General features: G+C 55.0%; 2 protein-coding genes and 1 long non-coding RNA gene across 8 annotated transcripts in view; 2 read left to right on the plus strand and 1 right to left on the minus strand.

Moving 5' to 3' along the window:
- Nucleotides 1–5,115: 5,115 nt before the first annotated feature.
- On the minus strand, nt 5,116–7,114 carry LOC144281883 (uncharacterized). The gene is made up of 3 exons (XR_013350283.1): nt 6,987–7,114; nt 6,112–6,314; nt 5,116–5,319 (listed from the first exon to the last, which is right to left on the minus strand). It is a non-coding gene; the product is annotated as an uncharacterized LOC144281883 (long non-coding RNA).
- An 85-nt stretch (nt 7,115–7,199) lies between these two features.
- Nucleotides 7,200–9,846, plus strand: LSM10 (LSM10, U7 small nuclear RNA associated). 2 transcript variants are annotated; one of them, XM_077844750.1, is made up of 2 exons: nt 7,200–7,379; nt 8,906–9,846. In XM_077844750.1, the coding sequence occupies exon 2, from the start codon at nt 8,930–8,932 to the stop codon at nt 9,299–9,301; it is 372 nt and encodes a 123-aa protein (XP_077700876.1). In that variant the 5' UTR covers nt 7,200–7,379; nt 8,906–8,929; the 3' UTR covers nt 9,302–9,846. The 2 variants fall into 2 exon arrangements, with proteins under 2 accessions (XP_077700876.1, XP_077700877.1); XM_077844751.1 differs by lacking the exon at nt 7,200–7,379 and adding an exon at nt 8,313–8,335.
- Nucleotides 9,847–15,201: 5,355 nt separating this feature from the next.
- The window catches only part of STK40 (serine/threonine kinase 40), a 39,927-nt gene continuing 29,830 nt past the window's right edge, over nt 15,202–25,298 (plus strand). Inside the window, exon 1 of one of the 5 annotated variants that reach the window (XM_077844729.1) lies at nt 15,202–15,585. Coding sequence is in view for 2 of the 5 variants with exons in the window: in XM_077844725.1 (XP_077700851.1) it covers nt 17,038–17,134 (97 nt within the window). In the remaining 3 variants the exon portion in view is untranslated. Of the gene's footprint in view, nt 15,586–15,740; nt 16,132–16,419; nt 16,561–16,983; nt 17,135–25,298 lie in introns of those variants that run through there. The other 4 variants (XM_077844726.1, XM_077844728.1, XM_077844727.1 and 1 more) reach the window with 4 other exon arrangements.

The raw sequence follows: 25,298 nt of genomic DNA on the forward strand, positions 1-25,298 counted from the left end.
ACAAGGCCTTGGCTCTTCAGGCCGGGTTCCTGGACAGCTGGCGGTAGAGGGGGTTAGAGGAGGTGTTGGGGGGGGGGTTGCATTAAGGAAACCCCATCACAGTTGGATCCTCCCCTCATAGCTTTGTGACTGAGTGTGAAGCGAGTTCTCAGATCCGAACTCCCCCTTTTCAAATGTGAATGTCAAAATCCTTGGAATCCAGCGCCAACGGAAATTACTCTGGATGATTTGATCAACAACCCCATCCAGTACTCGCGCACACGCACACATGCACTACCAGCGGTGCCTCTGCTGACACAAACAGCATTACCTCCTTTGTCAATTCCCCAAATTCCACGAAACCCCAACTGCATCAGTCACGAGGAAGCCACACCGCCAGCACAGACCCAGGACTCCTAAATCCTAGAGGCCCACATTAGCCTCTGATCACTCTGCCCTCGGTTGTCTTTATAAAGCTCTCTAACTTCCTTTTGAAGCGTTGGGGCCATTGTTTTCTCGGGTCTTCAAGGGGGAGCCATGGTGTCAGCCCAGGACCCCCCGACCTGCAGCAGGTGGTCATCCTAGATGTCCTGTCCTTTTTTTTTTCTTTTTTTAAAGATTTTATTTATTTATTCACGCGAGACACAGAGAGACACAGGCAGAGGGAGAAACAGGCTCCATGCAGGGAGCCCGATGTAGGACTCGATCCCGGGTCTCCCAGGATCACGCCCTGGGCCAAAGGCGGCACCAAACCGCTGAGCCACCTGGGCTGCCCCTAGATGTCCTGTCCTGAAGACCTACCTCTCAGCTTCAGGTACAGCTTCTTCGTGTGCTTGCCCTCATCCCCTGCCCACTTCAGCACACCTCTTACCTGTACCCTTCCTCCCCTCCATCACACCTTCCTTCTGCACCTGAGACTTGAATCCCAACCTGCGGAGGACGAACTCCCAGCCCACCCACTCCCGCCACAGCTGGGGCCTCCACTTCTGCAGGCCGTCCTTGCTTCTCTCCATTGGCTCCCTGGCCGCCTGCCCCCAGCCATGCACTAGAGTGGTCTACACAGCTCCGGTCACTAGAGTCATTACGCAGGCCCCTCCTGCCTTCTCTGTGGGCTGTGCGGGCTGTGCGACTCGGCCCCACGCAAAGGCCTGCTCTCTTCCCCAGGCCCCTGGGCCTTTGGAAGGCTCCTGGCCTGGCCTAAGTCCATTTTCTGCCTAAAACTCTCTCCCCCGTCACCACGGTGGCTCCCCTCCTCCCTTCTGACCACGCCTCCCCTCCCTGCCTCAGTGGCTCCTGACTGCGGAGTGCCCTGCGTGGTGCAGATGGTGCTGTAGCCAGTTTTAGAAGTCTTGTCAAGGGGTGGCCTGGGTGGCTCAGTCGGTTGGGCGTCTACCTGCAGCTCGGGTCACGACCCCAGGGCCCTGGGTTGGAGCCCCAGGGCAGGCTCCACGCTCAGCAGGGAGTCTGCGCCCCCTCTCCCTTCACCCCCATCCCATGCTCACTCTCTCTCAATCTCTCTCAAGTAAATAAAATCTTTTTAAAAATGGCCAGTCAGTTGCCAGCTGGTCCCTATTTTGCTCCTGGCTTCTCTCCCCACAGACCACAGGCCCTCATGCGCCCTGCAGCACCCAGAAGTGTTGGCATCACTTTCTTCCCAACAGACTGTTCTTTTCAACTATTACTATGGCCCCTCCTCACCGGGACTGCAGGCTCAGTTTCCTTGCGATCACCCGCATCACCTCATTACTCCATGTCCAACACCCACAACATTTTTACTTATTTGGTACATTTTCTTCGCTTTCAAAAGGCTAAACTTTTTTTTTTTTTCCTAAGATTTTATTTATTCATGAGAGACACAGAGAGGCAGAGACACAGGCAGAGGGAGAAGCAGGCTCCATGCAGGGAGCCCGATGTGGGACTCGATCCCGGGTCTCCAGGATCACTCCCTGGGCCGAAGGCGGCACTAAACCACTGAGCCACCCGAGCTGCCCTAAACTTCTAAAATGAAATATAACACAGGGGCACCTTGGTGGCTCAGTCAATTAACATCTGACTTCTGGTTTCGGCTCCGGTCGGGATCTCAGGGTCATGACATGGAGCCCTGAGTGGGGCTCCGTGCTCAGCAAGGAGGCTGCCTCCCCTCTCCCTCTGCCCCCCACCCAGCTCGAGCATGCTCTCTCTCCCTGTCTCTCTAACGTAAAGAAATCTTTAAATATAATGCAGACTGGGACAGTTTTCCATAGAAAGGAACTAGAAGCAATGGGTAAGAGTCACCAAAAACATGCTAACGATGGAGTCAAACGCCTGGGAGCAAGTGACTGGAGCGGGGCTTGGGCCCTGGGTGCTGAGTTGGAGCAAGTGACCTGGGAATTACCCTCTCGGGATTCTGTGATCCTCTGACGATTGAGAACTGAGCCATAACCGCTCATCTAAAGCGACCAGGAAAATGCCAGGCTCCTGAAATCAACACAGTTCAAGTGGGCCCAGTACTAGGTGAGGTTTTTGTTGAAAAAAAAAAAAAAGAAAGAAACCAATTCTGGCTACTTAACTAGAGAAAATCTACTTAAAAGGGCTTCAGGCAATTCACAGTTGTCAGGAAGACAGGAAATGTGGGAGAAGAGCCAGGAGCCAAGGGAGGCTGACAGAACCGCAGAGGACTCCAGCCCCAGCAGCAGCCCCAGCCATGAGGCCTCGGCGGTGCAGACACCAGGATGGAGCCTAAACAGTCCCTGCTGGTTTGTGTCACTTGCTCCAGATTTAGGGCCCGATAATGCCTGAGTTTAGGTCACAAGCCCACAGCCATAGCTGACATGGATCAGAGATCATATCTGGCCCTTAAATCATCCAAAGCAGAACCCCCACTTCCCACCGAAATGCATAGAATGTCAGACTTCCCCCAAATGTGGCTGAGTAGCCAAAAAAATGAGATATCCCCCACAGGGTCATTCCACTATCTCTCTAGATACCCAGAGTTAAAAAAATTTAAATCACTGAGGGGCTCCTGGCTGGCTCAGTCAGAAGAGCATGCAACTCTTGATCTGGGGGTTGTGAGTTCGAGCCCCACGCTGGGTATAGATGTTACTAAAAAAATGAACTTAAAAAAAATTCTTGGGGCATCTGAGTGGCTGGGATCGAGGGGCTTTCTGCTCAGCCAGGCACCTGCTTCTCCCTCTCTCTGCCCTCTCTTTCTCTCTCTCTCTCTAAGTAAAATCTTTTTTAAAAAACTATTTTAGGTATGTCTGAGTGGCTCAGTCAGTTAAGCATCTAACTCTTGATTTCATCTCAGGTCATGATCTCAGTGGGGAATCTGCTTGAGGTTTTTCTCTCTTCCTCTCCGTCTGCCCCTGCCCTCGAGCGTGTACACTCTTTCTCTCGAATAAATAAATCAATCTATCCATTTATTAGAGAGAGAGAGAGAGCACAAGCAGGGGGAGCAACAGAGGGAAAAGGGAGAAGCAGACTCCCTACTGAGCAGGGAGCCTGGACCCCAGGATCATGACCTGAGCGGAAGGCAGACACTCAACCGACTGAGTCACCCAGCTGCCCCAGTAAATAAACCTTAAAAAAAAAAATGTTAGTCATTGATTCCTCCTCCTCCCATTCCAACTCGAGATCTAATCAGTCTTCAGGGAGTCTGATTAGCTTGTTTCCTTCTTTTAATATTCAGCCCTTCTTTCCCTTCCTACTGCCACCATCTTCATTCAGATCCCTGTCACCGGATGCTGAATCTGCAGAGGACAAGCAAAAATACAGCGAGCAGTATGTTATGGGGTTAAGGGAGAGACATCCCTCCCAAATGGGATAATCAGTGAAGACTTCAGAAAGGTATGGCAATTGAGGCAGGCTTTGACAGAGAGATTGGACTTAACATCCAAAGATAAACAAGAGAGGATCCAAGCCTTTGCAGCAAGACAGCAAAGGCAGAGGCAAGAGTGCGGGACTTGTCTGAGTTTTTGAGCAGGTAGGTCTAACTAGAGAGGAGGGCACTGGATTTCAAAATTGAGCGTTCATGATTGGATGTGCAGATTTCCGAGCTCCACTTTTGATTCCGTGAAACAAAGCCTTTTGTTAAAGCAACTTGTTCCCATGCCATGATTTAAGAAACGCTGGTTGGAAGAGTAGAGAACCTGAAAGAGATCCAGCTGGAACGTGAGTTGGAATCAGATCAATGTCAGCACTGGAACCTTTATTCTACTAGTGAATCAAAAGTTTTCTTAGCAGGTAAATAATATCATAACTATACTTTGAATCTGTTGGCAAAGGATCGTGAGACACAAAGACCAGTAATATGGTTTTTATAATGAATCAACTGAGAGAAAGAAGGTCTCAACTGGGTTGGCGGCAGTCAGAAAGAAAAGGCAAGTGAAGGGTGGGAGACCCTTCTTCCAAGAATTTGCAGGGCTCCGTGACTGACGGGTGTAGGGAATCAAGAAACAATCAGAGTTATGTTTATTCAAGATGCCCTATTTGAGTAGCTGAAAAATGGTAGCAACTACAGAATGGGAAAATTTAGAGCAACGACAAATTTGGGAAGGACCTAATCTGCCTCATAGACATGCTGACTTTCAAGCACCACTAAGACGTGTGGGAATAAGCAACAGAGAGTTGGAAAACAGAGTTCCATAGATCAGCCTGGGCTGGTAAGTTAGACACGGAGCTCAGTATGTAGTAGCAGGCAGCGGAGATTTGACCAAGTAGAGTCGAGGCCGGGAACAGAGCCCCAGAGAAGGCACGCATGTTAGGGAGCAGGAGAATGAAATGGGACTGAGAGAGAGAAAGAGGGAGGGAGATGAAGACACAATCAGAAATCTGTGAAGCCAAATAATACAATGCCCCAGGGGAAAAAAAAAACTACCAAGGAGGAAAATGGTCAATATAGTCAAGCACTAAGAAGGATAATGAAGGACTGAGGGGAGAGAGAGGTTCTCCTTATGAGCAAGGACCATCAGTTACCCCTGCCAGAGAAGTTAGTGGGGTGTTGGGAGCAGAAGCCAGATTATAGTGAGGTGAGTAGATGAGAGCTCTCAGGATAGACTAACAGTTCTCAAACTTTCTGATCTCAGAAATCCTTTATACTCTTGAAAATTACAGAAAAACCCAAAAAGCATTTGTTATGATATATATCTCACACATATATGAAGTTGAAATAAAATTTTAATATTAATTCATTTTTAAAAGATAACAATAGGGGCCCCTGGATGGCTTAATCAGTTAAGTATCTGCCTTCGGCTCAAGTCATGATCTCAGGGTCCTGGGATCCAGCCCCACATTGGGCTCCCTGCTCAGTGGGGAGTCTCCTTCTCCCTGTGTCCTTCTACCCCCACAGGCTCTCCCAAAATCCTGAAAAAATAAAATAAAATAAAATAAAATAAAATAAAATAAAATAACAATAATAGACCCATTAACATATTTTTATATAAAAATATTTTTTCCAGGGCAGCCTGGGTAGCTCAGCAGTTTAGCGCCGCCTTCAGCCCAGAGCATGGTCCTGGAGACCCAGGATAGAGTCCCGCATCAGGCTCCCTGCATGGAGCCTGCTTTCCCCTCTGCCTGTGTCTCTGCCTCTCTGTCTCTCTCTGTCTCTCATGAATAAATAAATAAAATCTTTTATTTTTTTAATAAAATCTTTTAAAAATACTTTTTTTCCAAAAGAAAAAATTTGATGAGAAGAGTGACACTGTTTTATGTTTTTGCAAATCTCTGTAATGCCTGTCATAATGGAAATCAGCCAGATTCTCATATCTGCTTCTGCATTCAGCCCTTGTGACCTGCTGTTTTGGTTGAAGTAAAAGAAAACCCAGCCTCGCACAGATATGAAGTCGGAAAAAGGAGAACCACAAGGGTAGTGGCCTCCTGGAGAAGCTACAAGGGCAGCTTGCAGGGAGAACAGAGGCAGTTTCTATTTGTAGGATGCGAAGAGACCAACTATGATCCTCTGGAAAAGGGAAAGAAAGGCTCCTGGCGGAACTGGAAATCAATGAAGGAGAGAGTGAAGGAATGAAACAAGCCTTCCTCTTTGTGGAGCCAGGTGCTTTCACATAGGAATGAAGGTCAATTCTCTGAGACAGACGTTACCTTTAAAAAAAAAAAAAAAAGAAAACGAAAACGAAAACAGGAAATTGAGGCTTTTACCAAGGCTGTAGAGTGACCTTTGAAAAATGGAAATCGGGGATGCCGGGGTGGCTCAGTGGTTAAGCGCCTGCCTTGGGTTCAGGTCCTGACCCCGGAGACCCGGGATCGAGGCCTGCGTTGGGCTCCCTGCACGGAGCCTGCTTCTCCCTCTGCCTGTGTCTCTGCCTCTCTGTGTGTATGTCCGATGAATAAATAATTAAAATCTTTAAAAAAAAAAAAAAAGGTAAATCAGGTGACATCAACTCTCTCCCCACCCCCACCCCTTAATAACCCATCTTTGCACTATTTCTAGTAATAGTCGAGTCACCCGTGGAAAGTCCGTTAGCAGGGAGATCCGCAGCCGGGCCCGGCGTCCCTAACCGGGAGATCCAAAGCCTGCAGCCGGGCTGGCGGGGCCGCAGGTGCTCGGGCTCTCGCCTGCCCGCCCACCTCCCGGCTTGCCAGCGTGCTTACCGGCTTCTCCGCTTTCCCAGATGGGCGAGCGCACGTGCAACCCGGGCCTTTGCACACCCCGTCCCCTCTGATCACCTGCTCCTCCCCTGGTTTGCACAAGGTTGTCTCCATGCCATCGACCTCAGCTCAGCTGTCACCTTCTCAGGACACTCCTGGTCATCCCATAAAAAGCCACCCATCCCATCACCCTCATCTCCCTATTTTATTTTTTTAAAGATTTTATTTATTTATTCATGAGAGATACAGAGACCCAGGCAGAGGGAGAAGCAGGCTCCATGCAGGGAGCCCGACGCGGGACTCGACCCGGGGGCCTCAGGGGTCACGCCCCCTAACCTCCCTATTTTAATGCTCCGAAGGACTGTTCACGTATCTTCACTTTCCTGCTGGTTTTCTCACGGACGCCCGCCCCCAAGTAGACGTACGGGTCTCCAGATCGGGAAGCCAGCGTCCTGGGCCGCCGCTGGGAGTCTGGAGCCCGCGGGGCCGCGCAGGGCGGCGGAGGCTCCGGGAGGATGGACCACTCCCGCCCGGGAGGCCCGCCCCCTCCCCCCCACCGGCGCACGGCGCACGGCGCACGGCGCGCGGTCGCCCGAGCGCGAGCACGCCGCCCGCGAGGCATTCTGGGGATTGTAGTTCCGGGCGCGCCGCGGCGGCCGCGGGCCTGCGTCGGCCACGCTCCCTGTGCTCCGAGAGGCCTGCGCGGCGCAGCTGTTGCCATGGCTTCCGGAGCCCGCGGCCGGAGGCGGGCGGTCTCGCCAGGCGGCTGCTAGCTCGGGCGGCGAGGCGGCCCGGGAAGCGGAGGGACTGCGGTGCCGGTGGGTCCTGGAGCCCCGAGTCCGGGAGAGCGGCGGGGCGCGCGCGGGGCGCCGGGTGTGTGGGGGGGAAGCCCGTCTCCCCGCGCCCACACCCCCCCCCGGAGCACGGGGGCCTCCCCCTCCCCGCCCCACCCCCGGGAGCACGGGGGCCTCCCCCTCCTCGTCTCCCCGCGTCCACCCCCACCGCCCTGGGAGCATGAGGTCCTCCCCCTCCCCGTGGCTTGGGGGAGCTGAGCCGCTCGCCCAGGCCCCCCTCCTGGGGAGTGGGGCACAGCCTGGCCTCGAGCCGGGTGGGCCCCTGTGCAGCCGCCGGGCAACCCTGACCCGGACCCGGACCCTGGCCGGGGCGCCTTCGGGTGAAGCGGGGGTGGGGTCCCTGCGGTGCCCCAGGCTTCACGCCGCCCTGCCGGCCCGCGCAGCGACTGGGCGAGCTCTTCGGGGACCAGTCGTGTTGATGCAGCCCCGGGAGGTAGTGAAAGCGAGGGCATCACGTGTGGGGAGACTCTCTTGATCTCCGTGAGCGTGCAAACCGGTTCAGAGATGTTAACTAACTGTCCTGTAGTTGGCCGACTTTGTGGGTGGAGTGAGGAGTCCAACCGATTTCTCTCTCCCCTCAAAACCTGTGTGCTGGATACGCTGTCCTGGTGGGTGGTGACGGGGGTTTCTCCCAATTCACCAGAATTTGCACTTACATGGATGACAGCCGCCTGGTGCAGACCAGTCATCCTGGGAGCATGGGCCCTAGGCCAGCAGTATCCGTGTTAACGGAGAACACGTTAGAGACGAGCATGATTGGGCTCCACGGCACCCTTACCAAGTTTGCATCTGGGTCGGAGGCCCAGCATCCTGCACTTTGACAGGTGCTCCGGTGATTCCGAGGCCCACTAAGGTCTGAGGGCAACTGGTGATTGATGCAGGGGTCGCGATAAAGTGCAAGATTCTGCGGCCCATGCAGGGTGAGAGCCGAGATTCTGCATTCCCGACAGGTGCCCCGGTGAAGGCGCTGCCCCTCGGACCGGACTTTGAGTCGCCAGGGTGTAAGCTACGCCCTGTAGAGCGGCAGTTCTCAAACTTGGACACACATCAGAATTACTTGGGGGAACTTGTGAAAGTCAGGCAGCCGGGCCCCACCCCTGACCAAATGAATCAGAATCTCTGGGGCGGGGTGGGGGTGGCGGTGGCGGTGGCAGCGGGTAGAAACTCACCAGGTGACTCTGACGTGCAGTGAGGGTTGGGTAGCAGCGGTAGGTTTGAAGTCCGGCAGCTCCACTTGTCAACTGTGTGACCGTGGGCAAGTCCCTTAACATCTCTTGGTCATGTTTTCCTCATTTATAGAATGACTATAATTCTTGCCTTGCCGTGTAGCGTAAGGATTCTGTGCCATCAGCTGGCACCAAAGGGTGTTCCACAGACGCAGAAACTGGGGAGGTAGGCTGACTTGGAGAAGTCTGTGCTAGAGCCTGGCGGAGGTGACTTGGCCCTCGCCCCGACCTGCTCCAGCCCCCGTCTGTGTGCTCCTCCCACAGCCGCCTGCCCTTCGGTGTGGAAGAATGGCAGTGAGCCACTCCGTGAAGGAGCGGACCATCTCCGAGAACAGCCTCATTATCCTGCTGCAGGGCCTCCAGGGCCAGGTGACCACCGTGGACTTGCGGGACGAGAGCGTGGCCCACGGCCGCATAGACAACGTCGATGCCTTCATGAACATCCGCCTGGCCAACGTCACCTACACGGACCGCTGGGGCCACCAGGTTGAGCTGGACGACCTCTTCGTGACGGGCCGTAATGTCCGTTATGTCCACATCCCCGATGATGTGAACATCACGGCGACAATTGAGCAACAGCTGCAGGTCATCCACCGGGTGCGCAACTTCGGCAGCAAGGGCCAAGGCCGGCGCGAGTTTCCGTCCAAAAAGTATAAATGAGCCTCTTCCCCAGCGAGCCCCTGTCCCCGCATAGGTTTCCCCAGAGTTCTACTGAGTCAACTGCCTGCTACCCTCCCTGCCCTGAGCCCGGAGAGAGAGTGAGCGGGGCCAGCCCAGAAACCGGTGTCTCCCACAGACACCCCCTGTCACAGCTGCCTTTCACCGGGTGCCATCTCCTAGACTGTCTCTGGGATCCTACTTACCTGTCCGTGGCCTTGATCGTTTACGTCGGAATCTGATTTACTGATTTAGGGACTCTGCCAAATAGAATCTGATTTACTGATTTAGGGACTCTGCCAAATAGTCTTCAGCCCTCTCCCAGTGAGGATTATCAAGTGTACCCAGCGTGGGGCGCCTGGGTGGCTCAGTTGGTTGAGTGTCTGCCTTCAGCTCAGGTCATGATCCCCGGGGTCCTGGGATCAAGCCTCACATTGGGGCTCCCTGCTCAGCAGGGAGTCTGCTCCCTCTCCCTCGGTGTACCCTTTCTCTCTGTCTCTCTGTCTCTCTCTCCGTCTCAAATAAATAAATAAAATCTTAAAAAAAAATTTTTTTTGAAGTGTGCTCCACTGAAGCCACCCTGGAGTGTCGTGCTGTCTCACAATTGTGTTTGCTTTCTGATAAAACTTGGATGCAAACAAGTCCATGCCTCATGCTTTCCCTGATGCGTGCCAGGCTCCATGTGGGTCCTCCGCAGAAGCGCAGTGATGCGCAGACTTGGCCGCACGTTGCAGTCCGCCTGCCCTGCCATCAGCCGTTCAGATTTCATCGGTATGGGGTGTCGCCTGGGCACTGGGATTCTCGTAAGTCTCAGGTGATACTAATAGGCAGCAAAAGTTTGAGAATTGTAGGTGAGTGCTTCAGTCTGGCCGGATGGGAAGTGGCTCTTCTGTTCAGATTCCCTGGTGAAGAGGCTGCTCGCTTCCCTGCTCTTTCCGGAACCAGAGAGCTTGAGCTGATCCTGGGCCCTCCAGGAGGCCACCCAACAGCCAGAAACCCGGCTCCGGTTCTGAGGAGTTTGGGGGTCCTCAGAGAAGAAGGGGCTCTCAGGGGTAGGACCCAAGTCCCTGTCATCGCTGCCTTGCTGCCATACCAGTCCTGCCTTGGGCAACAACAATCTCAACGAAAGCGGCTGTGCCCTCTTCGAACATCCACAGAGCAGTGGCCTGGTGGCCGTGTGCCAGGCCTGCGGAGCACACGCTGTCGAGTTAGATTGGTCCCTTCAGAGGGGGGCTTACGGTCTAGCGGAGGAGGTGGTCAAGGACCAACGAGCTGAAATCCAGCCTGAGCACTGCCGCCCTAGAGTCCCGAGCAAGGCAGGCCTTTCACCTCTCCGGGGAGACTTGAGAGGATTGTCCACTTGGGCACCAGCTGCCCAAAAGGTCACCTTCCCTCCTGGTCTTTGTCTGAGTATTGTCCTTGGGCCACCTCATCAGAACCAACCAGGATGTGTCTGGAAGCGCCTCTTTGCTGTCTCCCCCTTCCCTAGATGTGATGCAGAATCACCCCCAGGAACCTGCCTCACTAACCCCCACGCACCCTCCCACACCCCACAATTCTGTTGTATGCTGCTGATGTCCTGGCCTAGAGGTCCCTGAAGTCCCTGAGACTTGGCCTTTGCCTTCAGGAGAGAACAGTGGGTCCTCGCGGGGCGAAAACAAGTCTGAAAAAAAAAAAAAAAAAAACAAGTCTGGAATTTCCAGGCCCCTCTGACAGCTACAGTTCAGGGCAGCGACACCACAAGGTGACGGCCGCTCAGAGAGGCCAGAGGGCAGACACGGAAAAGAGGTCCTCACCATGGAGAGGTCGGCGTACTTGCAAGAGGCGGGGAGGGCCACCTTGTCTGGAGTGAGTACCACAGCGGCACCCACTGCAGGCGTTCCCCCCCCTACTGCCTGCAGGTGTTTCCGAACTTGCAGAGGGCTTATGCTGGGGGTTTGGTCTGGAGCTGAAGCAGAGGTTCAGCTCCTGTCAATGGTGTGCCAGAGGCTTCTGCAGCCTCAGTGGAGCAGGAGGGAACCCCCCCGGCCGGGGAGGGAAGCCATCAGGCTAGCGTGGATGGCTGAGACCCCAGCACCAAGTCCTGACTCCATAAGCACCGCGCGGCAGGCCCCACAGGCCCACAGTCCTCCCTACGTGAGGCGCCGGAAGGATGGAGCAGGAGGAGGGGAGACAGGCCGCCTGAGACACACTGACGGTGAACCCCCGGCATAGAGCGCAGCCAAATCTTCAAGCCCTAGAGATCAGGTCTTTTGGCACCTGGTCCTGGATTGCTGGCACAGGCTGCCGGGGCCCAGGAAGAGTGGGGGCGCGCAGCGCCCACCAGCCCGGGGCGAGCCAATTTCCCCAACTGCTGCCCACCGTCCACTCCACTATGCATCTCTAGTCCCAGAACATCCGGATGGACCAGAGTCCTGCCCTCGGGAAGCTGGCATTTCACGGGGGGAAACAATTTTTTTTTAAAAAGTGGAAAAAAAAAAAGATAATTCTTCCAGATGTCGTGAAGGAAAAAAACAAGGTACCTGAGAGAGAACACAGAGGTGGTTTTATTCCGGAAAGTGTGGTCTGAAGAAGCAAAATGTAAACCGAGGAGGAGGCTGTCGTTTAAAGAGCCAAGAGAAGGCAAAAAGAAACTGCCAGTGCAAAGGTCCTGGGGTGGGAGCCCTGGGGGTGGACCACTGTGACCATGGGAGGGGAGAGAGGCAGATGAGGCTAGGGATGGGGCTGGGGCAAACGATACCAGGCCTTGAGGGTGAGGAGTGTAGCTGGTCCCAGTTTCCAGTGCATGAGAAATAGAACTTGAATTCGTCGTAACTCCACCGAGCTCCTGCTTCAGCCCATTCAGCCAGAGTGGCGGAGGAACTCAATGCTGCCCATGCGGAGCTCGCCCCTTCCCTGGATTCTAGTGCATATCCCTTCAGGGGGCCTGCGTGGGAAGGTGGTCTCCCGGTGGTCTGGCCTTTGTGGTCAGCCCGCCCAGGCTGCCGCTGAGGTGTCCTGACCTGACACCCCTGCAGGAGTAACCCACGCCCCTCTCGGCGTTCAGATGTTTAGCCTACTTTTCCAGCCGTATTTGGCCCAGGAAACTCTTCGGCTCCTGGCCTGGTTAGACCGTGTGCGCCCAAATGCAGCACGCAGCTGTTTCTTCAGAGGGTTTTGTTACTTGCTGGCACCCCTGGGGCAGGAGCCCAGCCCTGGTGCTGCCCAGGCCCTAGACCGGGCTGACCCCCTCCAGCCCCCAGGCTGAGGAGAAGCCCATCTATTCTCAGGGACCACCCCCTTCCCCCAACCCAAGTCTCAGTCTCCCGGATCCCCCTTGTTGCACAGTTTTCTAAATTTGTAGGTGCACAGAAATTCTTTCCATTCCTCCCTGAAGACTAAGCTTTTGGAATTCAGAAGCTAAAAATGAGCTCTGCGTTCTGCTTTTATGGTTTATTTCCCAAAGTCAAAGTACGAAGGCAGAGTAACCTGAGTGTCCGCATAAGGGAAGGGAGGGACACCCAGGGAAAGATGAAAACATTTCCTTTAAAAAAAAATTATTTATTTATTCATGAGACACACACACACATACACACACACAGAGGCACAGACACAGGCAGAAGCAGGCTCCATGCAGGGATCCTGACATGGGACTCGATCCCAGGATCACACACTGGGCCAAAGGTGGTGCTAAATCGCTGAGCCACCCGGGCTGCCCAAAACATATTTCCAAATGTTAACGCCCCGCTGGACATGGGGTTTTGCTGCTCGTGGCCATGGCCTTTGCTCAAGCACTAGTGTATGCTGACATGGGGGCCCCGTTGATAAGAGAGCCCCCAGAAATTCTGATGGCTCAGGTGGCCCCGGTGGGTCTCATCTTGGCCTGCCCTCCTAGAGCGAAGAGCACAGGGGGTGTCTTTCACTCAGGTGAGAGGATGGCCGGGGTGGGCGCACAGCTCCAAGTTCAGAGCTCCCTGGGGGACAGGGACAAGAGCATCCAGCCCGCGGAGTTCTAGTCTGGCATTTCCAGCTGAAGGGCCCCCGCCCAAGGGCAGCTGGGGGTCCCTTGAGCTCCTGTCAATGTTGCAGAAAGGACCCAGAGAAACCGCACACCGCACCGCACGTGAAGGGTGACCAAGCCCGGTGTGTCCTCTGCCTCGGGCTGGAATTACACTAGCAGAGCGGTCAGAGGTCACGCTGGCTTGCTCCTATCACAAGCCCTAGCATCAATAAAACGAGGCTTATAGTCAATAAAAAGAAGAAATAACTTGATGTAGGTTGTATGGGAGACAAAATCTTACCAAACACGAGGCTCGTGTGGAGGGAAAATACTAAGAGAAGCTTTGACAGGGAGAAGATTGGGAACCACTGATCTGATCTAACTCCACATTCTACAGCTGAGGAGACAGAAGGGGAAGGGGAGGGAGGGAAGGGGAAGGGAGGGAGGGGAAGGGAAGGGGAGAAGAGGGGAAGGGGAGGGGAAGGGAAGAGAAGGAGAAAGAGAAGGGAAGGAGAAAGGGAAGGGAAGGGGAATGGGAGGGAAGGGGAGGGGAAGGAGAAAGGGAGGGGAAGGGAAGGGAAGGGAAGGGGAAAGGGAGAGGAGGGGAGGGGAAGGAAAGGAGAAAGGGAAGGGAGCCTCATGTTACAGGGGCCACCAGGCCCAGAGAGGCTAAGTGACTTGCTCAAGACCTCGAGACCCAGGAGCCAGGGAGGGGACAGCGCAGTAAGGATCTGAACCCAAGTGTGCAGGACTCAAACCTTTACGACTGCACTGCCCTGCTTCCCAGTGCTCCCGATGCCCCACGGCGGCGTACCTCGGTGGCGGTACCCCCGGGTGTGGGGCTGGCACCCAAAACTTGGCCGTGCCGGGCCAGGGGCTTGGGCACAAGGAGAAGCTGGAGGCAGCAGGAAGGCCCGCGTGCTGGTTACAGACGCCGGAGGAAGCAACTCAGGGCTGAAGGTTTCTCCTCCTTCTGTGACAGGCGGATCTGCGTAGACCTTGTCAAGCAAGCATCCCTGCTGTTGTGACAGGCGTCACTTTGTTATGGCAGTGCCATCTGCCAGGGTGCCCAAAGTTGGAGAGCCAGCCGGCAGCAGGAACGTGTGTCACCGTGTGTGTGTGTGTGTGTGTGTGTATGTGCGCGAGCGCGCGCGCGTGTGTGTGTGTGTGTGTGTGTGTGTGTGTGTGGTGCAGCCAGTCTCCTCGTGTTGGTGTCCAGACGACAGTCTTCCACTTCCTCTGGCTGGCACCTTTTGTTTCTATTCATTACCTCTTCTCCCCTCTTTTTCTCCCTCCTCCTCTTCTTTGTTAAAATCCTATATTGTGAAGCAACTAAAAGTGTCTGGGGGCCGCGGATGGCGGTGTCAGCTCCAAGTGATTCATCTAGCTGACAATTAGAGAGCTCTGGAAAACCCAAAACCCGTTCCTGGCAGCGTCGGGGCTTCCGGAATCCCTAGGCTTTTCCCTTTGTCAGAGACAGAAGCTGGGGGGCCGCGTGGCCTGGTTGCTTTGTCCCCGCCTTCCAGCGCCCAGCTTTCCTGAAGCCCTGAACAAGAGTGCGCGTGAGCACTCTGTCTGGCCAGCCTTCGAGAAGCTGTTTGCATCCCCACCGGGGTCCTCACAGTGATCCCAAAAAGGGGATCCCTATTTTGACCCAACGGCCAGGTCAGGGAACTTACTCAGAGCCACTCGGCTTGTGAGAGACGCAGCAAGGACTCAGATCTAACCTTCCTGGCATCTGCCAGACTTGGTTCAGATCACAGCCACGGGGTCACTGGCTGTGTGTCTCGGGAGAGGACACCCTCCCCTCTCAGAGCTCTGGCAGCTGCTGCTTCTGCAAACAGACTCCCAACTGAGGCCTCTCGAGTGCCGAACGCAGCATGTGACACAACAGCAGGGAGCCGTTCTGATTCCTGTTGTCCACTTAGCAGCTCACCCACCAGGCGTTCAGAGAGACAAAGAGGTGGACACGGGAGGAGGCAGCCAGACTCAACTCACACCCCATCCTCCTGCTGTGGCACTGCCTGCGTGGGGATGACAAGTGCACAGACACGGAAGCACCGGGCCACACGCCCCTAGGAAAACCCAGCAGCGCACAGAGGCTCGGGGACGGGCGCCCACACTCGGATACCGCGTGACGCAGGCGGCAGCTGGAAGGACACCCGGGAGTTACAGTCGCACGCGGCCCGCACACTGGTGCACACCCCGAGACAAAGGAGTGGGGCCACGGTCACCGGCGCCGCTGCCACCGAGCCCTTCTAGCTGCTTCTGGATGCCAGAGGAGGGAAGCCAGGCTCAGAGGGCCCCAGTGAGTCACCCGCCTGATGCAATCCCTTTAAAGGGCTCATCTGCTGGTGCAAGAAGCTGATTCATGGAGGGCGTGGTTGCTGGAGGAGGAGGAGGAGGAGGAGGAGGAGGAGGAGGAGGAGGAGGAGGAGGAAAGGGACCGAAACTGCAGCAGGAGGGGCTGAGAGGTTACAGGGCTGGAATCGTTAATGGGACCTCCCGACTGTAAACCTCCTCGGGCAAGGCTGCAGGGATCTTCGGGTGGAAGCGGGGTCGCTACACGCGCGAGAGGGGTCCGGCGCAAAATACACTGTGAGGGGCTGGGACAGGAATCCCTGTCGCTTTATTGACCCCCAGCTGCAGCGCTCTCCGCCCAGAGCTCCAGAAACCGAGAAATGGGGATCGAGGAGGAGCCACTTTTCTAACAAATACGCCACAACCGGCCGACCCTCCAACGGCGGGAGGCTTCTCCTAGGCCGGCGGGGCGGGCGTAGGGCGCGCAAGGTCCCGCGGAGTCTGGGCGGGGGCGGTGTGCGCGTCCCAGCCTCGCGGCGGACGCAGATGAGCGGTAAGTACCGCCCCCCCAGGGTCTCGGCCTCCAATCGTTTCGCCAGGGTTCGGCCCAGGCCCCGCCCCGAGCCAATCGGCGCCCCGGATTTCGGCCTCCCGCCCGAAGGCTTCCGCCCGGCCTCAAGATGGCGCCCCAATCCGGAGGCCGCAGCCCCGGGCGAGGGGGCGGGGCCCGCGGAGAGGGGTGGGGCTGCGGCTCCGGCCCGAGAGGAGGGGGCGGTGCGTCACTTCCGTTGTCAGGTGGCGGCGCCGCAGCCATGGAGGGAGGCGGCGGCGGCGGCGGCGGCTCCGGCGGCTGCGCTGGGAGGCGGCGGTGAGCGGCTCCCACGCCCCCGGCCCGGCCCCGGCCCCCCCCGGGACGGAGCGCCGAGCAGTCCCGGCTCCGGGCTACGGACTATGGGCGAGCAGCGCTGAGCACCGGGGGAAGGTGAGGGCGGGGGTCGCGGGGCGGGGCGGGGCGGGGGCCCCGGGGCAGCCCGAGCGCCGCTCCGTCTGCTGGGGCTGCGCGTCTCGGGCCGCGGGGACCCGGGTGCCGCCTGCCAGCCTCGCCCGGGGCCGCTCGGCAGGTGCGCCAGGGCTCGGCCTTCGGGCTCAGCCGGGTTTCCCCCAGAAGACACCCCGGGGCTCCCGGGGCTTCCCGCGGTCGCCGGGGGCACCCGGCATGGGGGAGGCGCTTAGGTGCGGCCGGGGCCGGGAGGGGGCACGCCGCAGGGGCAGCCTCACCTGCCGAGCCCGCCCGGGCCCGCCCATCTCCGCGCCGCTGGCTGGGCCACCCCGTGGGGCCGGCAGGTGAGAGCTTGGCGTCTCCCATCTCTCCCATCCCGCCGCCGCCGCCGCCGCCGCAGCCGCTGCCAACCCCCCACTCCCGAGGTTCGATGCCCGTTTGTTGGCGGAAGGAAGAGAGATGACAGCTGCCCTTGGCGGCGGGATAGACTTTGCTCTAAGTCACGGGAGAACCCGGTTGGCTTCGCTGGGCGGCGGCGAGAGCCGTGGGGAAGAAGGTAGGGCCGCGCACATTTCTTTCCCCCCTGGCGTGGTTGTGCAGGAGGGAAGGGGGAGCAGCATCTGCCATTGTAAGGCCACATGGAACCCTTGTTTGTAAACAGTGCCTGTGAGCCGCTGCAGGGCCCTGGACCGCCCTGCCAGGCCGGTGGTTTGTGGAGGTAGGCCTCATTTATTCATTCATTCCCGCACATGACAGCAACGGTGTCCTCGCCTGAAGAGGCAGGTACCCCCTGCTACGGTGGTGAAGAGTGGATTTTGGAGCCTTGACTCCCTGAGTTCAGATCCTGGTGCTGCAGCCTTCTAGCTGTGTGACAGTAGGCGCCTGGTACGACCTCTCTGTGCCGCTCCGTCCTCCTGGGTCAAACGGGGGTAATAACACAAGAGTTTTTGCAGCAGAGTAGGTAAATACAGGTAGGGGTGCCTGGCTGGCTTGGTCAGTGGAGCTTGCAACTCTTTTTTTTTTTTAAAGATTTTATTTTATTTGAAAGAGAGAATGTGTGTGAACAAGTAGGGGGAGCGGCAGGTGGAGGGACAGGGAGAAGCAGGCCGCCACGCTGAGCAGGGAGTCCCATGCAACGGGCTCCATCCTAGGACCCTGGGACCGTGACCTGAGCCGAAGGCAGATGCTTCATCGAGGCACCCTGAGCTCGTGGCTCCTGTTCTCAGGGTTGTGAGTTCAAGCCCCACACTGGATGTAGAGATCACTTTAAAATAAAATCTTAAAAAAAAAAAAAGAAAGTTAATACATGCGAAACACAGAACCATGTCCGTCACATGATACATGTTAGCTATTATTTTTTTAATGATTTTATTTATTTATTCATGATAGAGAGAGAGAGAGAGAGAGGGGCAGAGACACAGGCAGAGGGAGAAGCAGGCTCCTTGCAGGGAGCCCGACGCAGAACTCGATCCCGGGTCTCCAGGATCAGGGCCTGGACTGAAGGCAGGCGCTAAACCGCTGAGCCACCCAGAGATCCCTATTCTTATTTCAAGAAGCCTGTGGTCTGCTTAAAGGAGACTGACCTATAAACAAGTAGTGGAAATAAGGTGTAAGGAAGCTAAAAAAGCTAGAAGCAGCAGGCACAGAGGGCTGCGGGAGCCCAGCCTGGGTGCGGGGGGCGGGTCCTGGGAAGGCTTGGCAAGAGCAATGACACTGGAGCTGTGTCTAGAAGGAGGGGAAGGCTTAGCCAATAGGAATGAAGGGGTAAGGTGTTCTGCTTAGAGACAACTACACGCATAGTTTGTTTTTTAAATTGAAAGTTTTAATTAGTTTTATGTAAGTAATCTCTGCACCCAGTATGGGGCTCAAACTCAGGACTCCAAGATCAAGAGTCGTGGGCTCCACCGACAGAGCTGGCCAGGTACCCCTGAGTACACCCATAGTTTATTCCAGAAACCTCAGACTGTTCCGTGTGGTGGTATGCAAGTCAGCCTGGTGCAAGGTAAGGCAATCTAGGCTGACGAGGAAATGCCGCGTTAACAAGTTAGGACTTTATGCCAAGGGCAGTGAAAAGGTTTTTCAGCAGAGGAGTGATATGACTGGATCCGTATTTTTGAATGTTCCATCTGGAGTCAACTCCAGCAGAGGAGGGGGTAGCTAAAGGACTGGAGTCCTCTCAAGAGGCCACTGTGGGCCCCTGAGCGGGGAGAGTTGGTGCCAAGGTGGTGGACCTTTGCTGAGCAAGCACCATATGCAAAGGGTGGCAGGTGTCAAGCTCCCTGCGTGGCTCTGAGCTCCTCAGCCTAACACAGAAGTGCTTGGTGTGCATGCCTCTCTCTTCCTGGGGTCGCAGGTCACTTGAGCAGCTGGGGAGGTAAGGCTACTACCCTCTCAGCAGGCTTGTCTTCGGGGGTGCTGCGCTTGCTCCCCCATGTCCTTCATTCAACCTGGGAAGGCAGCAGACTTGTCATTAAGAGCCTGCCTGGCTCTGCAGTAAGACACGTCTGAGTTCCAGTCCCAGCTCCGCTGGTCACTAGAGGGACTTCTCTCCATGCCCAGCTTTCTCCCCTGTAAAGTGGGACCAGTAAGGTCCCTCCCTAGAAGGGCAGTGGGGAGGATTGAGCAAGATGCTGCAGGTTGAACATCTAGCACACACTGAGCAAGAAACACTTGCTAAGTGTTATTACAGACTGTAAGAAAGAACTTCCAAGAAAGACCTGAAGCAATTAGTCTCAACTGGAACTGCATCCCATTGAGCTGTCAGAGAAGTGTCCTGAGGGATCACAAGATCACAGCATTTTATTGTATTCTTTCTGAAAAGGAAATCTGTGGGGAGTTTACCCAGTCTGTATGGGAGCCATGCAGATGATTCAGCTCAGCTCTTTAAAAGAATCTTTTTTTTTTTTTTTTAAATAGAAGGAGTGTTGAGGAAAAAAAAATCATATTTTAAGGTATTCACAAGAGAGAAGGTATTGAGTTTCTTCTGTGTGTGTCCCCTATTAGTGACCCTTGCCTGGTGTTTGAATCAGTATCATCGAGAAGCGTCACACACACTGATGTGTGTAGTAGCTCGAGATCCGGAGCCCCGCGTTGCACACACATGAGCACACACATCTGTGGCTGGGGGTGTGCTGGGTGCCAGAGGCAGAAGGAGAATGGGGAGGCAGCCCCTGCCCCAGAGGAACTTGTGGTCCAGCAGGGACGAAGCAGCCTCCTAACCACTTAACACTTGTGAAGTTTGGCAAGTCTCTTGCAGAAGTCCGCGTAGCAGGTAGTGGGGCCAAGAGGAAGGAGCAGTTCCACAGCGGGAGGAGCAGATTGGGGAGAACTTTGGAGGGTACTTAGAGCTTAACTGGCTCCCAAAGGGTGAGTAGAGTTTTCCGAGCGCCCCCAAGGCACCCCAGGCAGGGGAGCAGCCTGGCACAGGCTTGGGATTTCCTTTGCCTTTGCGTGCTGGTGTGTGTGCAGCTTTAGGAGCCACAGGGGCTCTAGCACAGAGTGTGAAGGGACCTGGCCGCAGGATGTGCTGGGGAGGCAGGCACCAGTCTAAGATGCTTGAACTTCTCATTCTGCATCTTGAGAAGATCTGCATCTTCCCAAGAGCCCTCTAGCTGCAGGGGAAGGGTGGGCTGGGGAGAGTGAGTCTGGAGTCCAGTGGGAGGCTGTTGGGATAATCAGAGTGAACGCTAGCACAGGCCTGAGTCAGGGCAGAGGCCGTTGGGATGGAGAGGAAGGGTGGAGATCGGAGCTGCTTGGGGAGGAATCAGCTGGACTCCGGCAATGTTTGGAAGCGATGATTGATGGAGGAGCAGCGATGGCAGGTGACCGGGAGGTTCCTGGTTTGGGTGACAGCGAATGACAGTGCAGAGGTAGGGTGGCTTAGAAGACAGTGGCCGGTCACATCTGCCGGCTCCATTCAGTAAGACCTGAGCGCGTCTCACGGGAGAGGATCAGTTACTGAGTCTGTGGCACCCTGTCCAGCTTCGGGCCAGGCTTCCTTCCCAGATGCCTGAGTCAGCATCTGGGGGAAAGGCAGCTTCCCTTCCCTCACCTGTCCTCTGGCCAGATTTGCCCAGGAAGGTGACCTTGTGCACTGCTTCAGAAACTCAACTGCAAAGCTCCTATGATTTCTGCAGCCTTCAGATGGCCCTACAGAGCGGCTCTCCTCCACGCTGCTGCAGCTGATGGGGTCCTGGAGGGCAGCTCACCCTCAGGGGAGAGAGGGCTGTCCCAGTGCTCCCTGGAGATCTTATCTGAGAGGAGAACTTGAGATTGAGCTGACTTCCTAAGCTGGGTTGGCACTTCATCCCTCTTCTCAAGGAGAGGTGTCTGCCAGAGGCCAGCTAGGACTCAGAGCCACCAGAGAGGTGAGAAGGAGCTGCCCCCATGCCCTTGTCCCCTCGAGCCCAGTGGGAGTGCAGAGCTAGACCGGAATCTGACTTGCTGTGGAGAGGATGTGCTGGGGGACGGGGTTCCAAACAAGCCCTTTAGAACTTGCGGAGATTTTCACAGGATTTGTCCTTGGGTTTGTGGGGTAAAGAAGGCAGAAGAGAAAGTGGCCTGAAACAAGAGCATTTCTTCCTCCTGCACCTGCTCAGGTGAGACTGGGGCCTTGTGGGTGGCCCAGGACCCACAGCAACCCTGCATATCCTCCCAGGATCAGTAATAAGATCTGGGAGGGGAGAGGATGGTACTGCTTGCTCTGATTTACTTACTGCCCTAGAGGTGATTCCATTCTGGCCTGTGGATGTTTGGGTCATTTTTCATTATGAGCGTGTATGATTTATTCAGCAAGCTCTGTACTGATGAACTTCGGTCATTCTGTCTTTTGCTCTCCAAACAGAGCTGTAGTGACCATCTGCGTGCATATGATTTTGCCCACCTTAAGGATCTTTGGGAATCTGCTGGATTCTAGAAGAGAGGCTGCTGCTTCAAAGAGAGTACCTTTTATTATTTTTATTTGTTAAAGAATTTATAAGTCCCCTTTTAATAACCTGGAGCACTCTGATTTTGCTCCAGCAAACAAAGGTATCCTTTTGGGTTGAGGTGCCCCTTCCTGAGGGAGCACTGAGGACCCCTGACCCTTAAGAGGCCACAGCCCCGTGGTGGGCATCCTCTTCATGGCAATCTGCCCTGGGAATGAGTTCAGGCTCCCCAGATCTCACACAGCCCAGTAATACACAAACCTGATTTCAGAGGAACTGTTTGTTGGAAAGCCCCAGAGAAAACTGAGAAGGGCTCTTGTCATTCAGAATGAAGCCATCCCCTCTATGTTTACAGACTGCCACCTACTTGGCAAAAGAGAAGATGTTTAGCTTTTGAGGAGTCTGTGACCCAGGCATCCAGGAAAGGGGGCCTCGACATTGTAGCGGAGATTGGCAAGAGCAGGACTGATGGGCCTGTCATTTGTCTTTGGATTTGGGCCAGAGCTAGTTTGGGGTGTGATGAGGGAACAGCAGGTACTTCTAGGAAAAGCTTGGGTCCTTGGGAGACCTTAGGACTGGCCAGCTAGCCCAAAATCCTGTGGAGCTTTTGGAACCCCGTTTCTGGCATCTTCCAGCTCCAGAGAGGAAGAGTCCAGCTACTTTTTGCAGTAGGTTTGGAGCTCCTGGAGTTACGTGTAGGGAGTGAGTTCTACAGGGTGCTTTCTCTCCTGACCGCTCTCCCGACGTCCCTCCTGAAGGAACAGGAAGGAAACCAGCCAGAAAAGGCAGATTACCACCACCTTCCAGGTCCTTTGCTAAGTACTGCACAGTACATGCTGACTATTTCTCAGAATTGAAGGAGTTCTCAGGGCTGCCTCTGTTTTATAGAGGAGGACCCCCAGGCCCAGAGGGGCTACGTAACCTGCCTGCTGCTTCACAACAAGCAGGAGCAGAGCCAGACTTCCAACCTACACTTGTGTCACTCTGGAGTCCGGGCCATGCCGTTCATGCCGGGCCAGCTCTGGCCCCGAGGAGTCCAGCCCACACGGAATCTTGGACTCATGGAGTTGTGGAGCTGGAAGGGTCTTTGGCAAAGCTGAAGCAGTCCCTTTGTTGCCAGAAGAATGGAACTGCCGCTTCTGGGAGGCAGGTCCCCCGCCCTCCTGCCCTGTGGGTAGTGGGGAAGGAGACCTTCAGCCCTAAGACCTAGAAGTGAAGGGCCTAAGCTCCTATCATACCTGGCTTCAAAACCCGCGTCCGCCGCTCGCTAGCTGAGTGACCTTGAGCAAGTCACTGCCTGTCTTCATCTCGTCACCTCTGTAAAATGAACACAATGCTCCTTGCCCCTCAGATAGTAATGGGGGTGAGACAGCAGATGCTATTGTCTGTGGCAGGTCCAGCCTAGTGCCTGGTGTACTGTCAGGACCCAAGTCCTGTAACCTCTTTGCTAGCGGGTCTGTGCGTGTTCTGAAAGAGGCATCCAGAGCCAGCTTCCAGGTCTCCAGGGCGAACGTTTTGGTGGTCCCCCCAGCCTATGTGGGTACCTGCTGGCAAGCAGGAGGTTCCTTATAGGAATGTCTGCGAGCTCCCTGAGACAGCCTAGGAGGACCAGGAGTGGTGGTCTTGTCCCTTCGCCAGACTCTGCTGACGCAGCCTCGCAGAGGTGGCCAGGCTGGGACGCTCGGGACACCTCCACTTCCACACGTGTCTCGTGTCGTGCTCCCTCACCTGAGTCTTCCCTTGAGCCCGTTACTACTCTTAACGATTCTAGTGGGTTAAAAAAAAAATTTAGATAAAAAAAAAAGTGTATTGTTATAGTAGTGTATGGTAAGATAGTTAAGCATATAGAAGAATATAAAATAAAACTCTCCCTCCCCTCCTTGGGCCCCGCATCCTGCCTGGAGGTATCCACCTTTGAGTTTCTTCTAGAAATTTCCTTTGCCTATTTGAGGGTGTATATTGTCTTTTTTCCTTTTTTTTTTTTTTTTAAATTTTTTTATTTATTTATGATAGTCACAGAGAGAGAGAGAGAGAGAGAGAGGCAGAGACACAGGCAGAGGGAGAAGCAGGCTCCATGCACCGGGAGCCTGATGTGGGATTCGATCCCGGGTCTCCAGGATCGTGCCCTGGGCCAAAGGCAGGCGCCAAACCGCTGCGCCACCCAGGGATCCCCTGTCTTTTTTCCTTTACCCAAATGGGATCATATTATACAAATAGTACTGGTTGGTTTTTTTTTTTTTTTTTAACCGTAATATATCCTAGGCATCTTTGTCACAGGTGTTGACCTCAAATTCTAGGCTGCACAGTATTCCATGGGATGGAACATGATGTAGTGAACCAGTCCTTTCTTGGTGGACATTTAGAATGTTTCCTGTCTGGATATCTGTGTGTGTGTGTGTGAGAGAGAGAGAGAGAGAGTTTTGATTTTTGAGGTTTTATCTTTTGTGTTTTTTTTTTGGCTACACATGGTTCTACGGGGACCCTTGTTGAGCACATTTATCTTTGTGAACTTGTGTGGGTATATGTGTCGGGTAAGTCCCTAGAAATGAAGGGCTGGGCTCGAGGCCTGCGTTTTCTTTTACTTTATTGGCTTTTGGTAGCTCTCAACAGATACTTTCCGTATACCTGCCGGGCCTGTGCAGGGGATTCTGAAATGGCCCAGGCCCAGGCCTTGCTCCTAGGAGCTAACCCTCTCAAGAGACACAGGCATGTGATGAGCATGCTCTTGCCCACGCGTGCCCCGAGTGTCTGTCGTTGGTGGCTCATGGACCTCAGGATTGGCCCTGACTGGCCTCTCAGAGGCTCAGAACAGGTGAGATCCTGGTGTAGGCCTACCCTCTGAATGGCTCCCTGAGGGGCTCTGTGCTGGCTGTGCCTGCCATCAGCGTCTGCAGTCCTGCCTCTCCGAGCAGCCCCAGCCAGCAGCCTTTGTAAACTGTATTGTTCATTGTCAAAATTGTGAAATTTAATTGAATTTAATTTCTTATAGAGGCAGTTAAGGAAAGGCAGTTTGCTGACCCCAGTCCAAATTACCTTTCTTGGGATTCCTGGGTGGCTCCACGGTTGAGCCCCTGCCTTCAGCCCAGGGCATGGTCCTGGAGACCCGGGATCGAGTCCCACGTCAGGCTCCCTGCATGGAGCCTGCTTCTCCCTCTGCCTGTGTCTCTGTCTCTATCTCTCTGTGTCTCTCGTGTATAAATAAAATCTTTTTTTTTTAATAAAATATTTTTTAAAAAGTACCTTTCTTACGGGATGGTGGTATAGTGATTTTTGCTGTTAAAAACAGTATAAAAAGAGAGGGGTGCCTGGGTGGCTCACTTGGTTAAGCATCCAACTCTTGACTTCGGCTCAGGTCGTGGTCTCAAGGGTCATGAAATTGAGGTCCGGGCTGGGCATGGGGCCTGCTTAAGATTCTCCATCTCCCTCTGCACACCCGCCCCCTGCAAAGCAACAACGACAACAACAACAGTATAAAGCGAGAGGAATCACATGTACCTGGGCCTGGCCCAGGCTTTCCTGTCTGTCGCTCTGGAAATCTGGGGTGGAAGGAAGGAAACCCAGCATTTGTCTAGCGCCTCCCCCCCGCAGGCTCCCAGCAGTCCTCAGGGAACCCCACGTGGGGCCGCGCAGTCCCTCCCCGCTAGGTGAGCGGCCGGAGAAACGTGTTCAGGTTGCACGGTGGACACAAACGCGGCTCTCACACTCAGCCAGTCTTTCTTCAGTCACTTGCTCTTTTCTCCTTGCGTGATTTGGGCCATCGTGGGCGGCAAGAACCCAGTCCCCATGTGGGACTCT

This window comes from Canis aureus, chromosome 13 (genome assembly GCF_053574225.1).
Source record: "Canis aureus isolate CA01 chromosome 13, VMU_Caureus_v.1.0, whole genome shotgun sequence".
NCBI classification, from domain to species: Eukaryota; Metazoa; Chordata; class Mammalia; order Carnivora; family Canidae; genus Canis; species Canis aureus.